Raw genomic sequence first — 3,334 nt, 5'->3', positions numbered from 1 at the left:
TAAGCTTTTGGCATACTATACAATCTTCTCTTGATAGAATTTATCAAATTACAATCAACAGAATATAAAAAGGAAAATAATTTTTTTAATAATGCTAAAAATATGGAATAATTAATACGCTTTAAAATGTTTGCAGACTAAAAAAACAATGGAAATATAAGGTTTATTCTTCCCAACAACAATAATAGATTATGGAATCTAGCTTTTGATCTTATATTTATTAATTCCATTATAGAAAAGACTACTTTGAAACAATCATTACATAGTTATTGGGAGGCAAGCAAAATGCATTAATTATGAAAACTGCTATAATGCCTAAGTTTTTAGAAAATGTGAGCATTTTTTAATATTTGACATTATTGTGTGAAAGGTTAAGAAATAAACAGAAGCTGATATACTTGAAAAAAGTAATTTTTATTATAAAAACAGTTGCTGGGTCCCTTTTAGTCAAACAAGCCTATAAAAGAAAAAGAAAATCAAGTTTAATATAACACTCAATAATTGACATATCCAATAATAAATAAGTTTGGAATGTATAAAATTAGATTTACTGACATTTTTTAATAGTTAAGAAATTTTAGAACTGAAAGAAAAATGTATATCCTCAATCTGTACACTTTGATTAATTCAATTTTTAAATTTAAATGCTGTTAAAACTGCTTACATAGATAAGATTAATATTTATGCTCAAACTTCAAATTGTAACTGAGAAAATAGTCTTGAATCTTACCAAAGCCCATATCGTCATCTTCTTCCTCCGATTCTTCTTTCTTTTCTTCCTTTTTCTCCTCTTTCTTTCCTGAATCAGCAGCAGCAGCTGGAGCAGCTGCAGAGGCAGCAGGAGCTACACTTGCAGTACCCACATTGGATATTAACTGTTTAAGATCAACACTTTCTAAACAGCGAGCAAACAGACCTAAAAAAAAAATAAAGATCAAATATTATAACTTCAATTTCATACACTTACAAAACAGCAAAGTTAGACAAAAATCTATTAAAAATATTAATTCAAGTTTATGAATTAATTATATTTGGGGAAGGGAGGGGGGAGAGAAAGTAATACTATATATATATTTATGATAAAATCTTTATAAATTATTCCATTTTTATCAGAAAAAGAGGGGAAAAAATTAAACTAAGAATGGCTTTCATCAGACTCATTAAATCAGTCAACTATCATGGGTATTCAAGAAAGTCGAGTCATCATGTGAATCACAGTTTTCATTAATGGTTGAACTAATGACATTCTTCAGTTATACTACGGAGGATGATTGAATGCTTTTCTAATATCTATTATATGATTTATAATCTCACCATTTTGTTACACAACCAATTAAATTATCTGAAGAGAAAATTAATGCAATTACCTGGCCAATATGACTCCACATCAACATTAGCAGCTTTCAAGATGGTAGAAATTTTTTCAGGCTGAAGAAAAAAAATGACTATTATACATCAGTTTCTTAAATTGTAAATTATACTTTATAGTAAATACATTATAATTCATTCTAAACCTGGATCAAAGCTTGCAAAGAAATTCTAGAAAATAAACAAGAAAATTTCATCAAAATTCGCATGGAAAATTTTTTTTTTAAATCCTACATTACACTTCTCTAACATAAAGAACAAACTGACTTAAAAGTCAATAAGGACAGGCAATTTAAAAAATCCTTCCTAACCTGAAAAGCATGCAAGAGCTACAGGCCAATACTTACTACAGTATTATAATTACTAATAATTATGTTTATAAGGAACAATATTTTAGTTAGAAATCAGTCATTAAACAGTCCTTTAGTATCAATAACTGTTCAATTTAATAAAAAACATTAACTTTATTATCAAAAATTATCTGTTCCTCTAATTTTCTACTCATAAGTTCCAGTATACATTTTCCTATAATTGTTTACTTATATTTTCCATCTATAATTGTGCGGAACATTATATATTCGAAGACAGCATATTCTAAAAATTATAAATTAAAGAACATCTGCATAGGTAGGCCTGTAACTTTATTAAATCTTTTACTTGAGGACAGTTCTATGATGTAATGTAATAATTGACGCGAATAACTCAATTACATGTATATATTTAAACTATAATATTACCAGACAAAAGACTGTGCTCATCAGCCTCATTAAATCAGTCAATACTCTCATGAAAATTTCAAGAAATAATAGGTCATCACTTGAGCACTCAGTCAAATGTTTGTTAATAAGGAAAAACTTATTCCATCAAAATAATTAACCATACAGTAAATTTAATTTCTAATTACAAATTGCTCATCAGCCTCATTAAATCAGTCATTACTCTCATAAAAATATATCAAGATACATTTTGTCATCATTTGAGCATTGCTACACTCCAATATTTAAAATTCAGGCCATATATTCTTTTAATTTGCATAATCAAAAATGTAGACAACGATATGATTAACCATAAGTGGCCAAGGCTGCCAATTTTATTACTTCAATAGGTCTTGTAATTAACAGAAACCATTACTAATTTTGCACGAGAAGAAATTTATACAACACGTGTGATGGTTAGTCTTAGGCTTATAAAAGACATATTTTATACTTACTGTTACTGCGATGTCATCATCTTGCAAAATCAGAGCGCTGTACACGCATGCAATTTCATCGATTGACAGCATTTTACCAAAAACCAAATTTATGGTGCAAGTCGCAATAAAAAATTTATGCCTTAGCCCTTTTTGGGAACTATGCACCTTCAGCGATGGTAAAGCACGTGTAGCTTGATCGACAAACGGTAATGTTGTTAGCGATGCCAACGTTTTGGAAAGGAACAGAAGTTAGTTATTGCCAGATACTTAAAAACTTAGTAATAAACTTTAGTAAAGGTGGGTTTACAGGAGGCCAACTATTGCGCGCAATAAAAGATCAAATCTACTTTAGGAAAATGACATTACTGCAACTGGACAATGGCAAATGGTTATGTGCCGTTGTCCCATCGACATTGTCTCAACTGTTCACACGGGGACAAAAGCAGAGAAACAATAATTGCGCTCAACTGTTGACCTCGTGTGAACCCAACTTTAAGGATGACGAAAGAATCTAATACCAAGATTTTATTCTTTTTCCATTATTACTTTACGAAATTTTTTAGCATATCCGAAGTATGCAAAGAGAAAGCATTATAATCCTTATAAAATTTTTAGGAATCTTGATATTTTAGACCACCATGAGTTTAAATGAAAACCTCATTGTTGGAATTACGTTTATCTGTTACGAAATCTTTTATCCTAATTTTTCTGTGCTCAATGTATTTCATCAATTGCTTGTCATTTTTTTCTAATATTATTGTGTCCATAACATCG

At 29.3% G+C, this 3,334-nt stretch overlaps 1 protein-coding gene across 1 annotated transcript; it reads right to left on the bottom strand.

Annotated features, from left to right (window-relative positions):
- Positions 1–395: 395 nt before the first annotated feature.
- Positions 396–2,787, bottom strand: LOC129969030 (60S acidic ribosomal protein P1-like). The gene is made up of 4 exons (XM_056083427.1): positions 2,579–2,787; positions 1,368–1,428; positions 731–916; positions 396–457 (listed from the first exon to the last, which is right to left on the bottom strand). Exons 1-4 carry the CDS (start codon positions 2,648–2,650, stop codon positions 444–446), a joined length of 333 nt encoding a protein of 110 aa, XP_055939402.1. The 5' UTR covers positions 2,651–2,787; the 3' UTR covers positions 396–443.
- Positions 2,788–3,334: the final 547 nt, after the last annotated feature.

Source organism: Argiope bruennichi, chromosome 5 (genome assembly GCF_947563725.1).
Source record: "Argiope bruennichi chromosome 5, qqArgBrue1.1, whole genome shotgun sequence".
Classification (NCBI taxonomy): Eukaryota; Metazoa; Arthropoda; class Arachnida; order Araneae; family Araneidae; genus Argiope; species Argiope bruennichi.
Note: the sequence above shows the minus strand (reverse complement) of the source record. Positions and strands in the feature narration are given on the sequence as shown.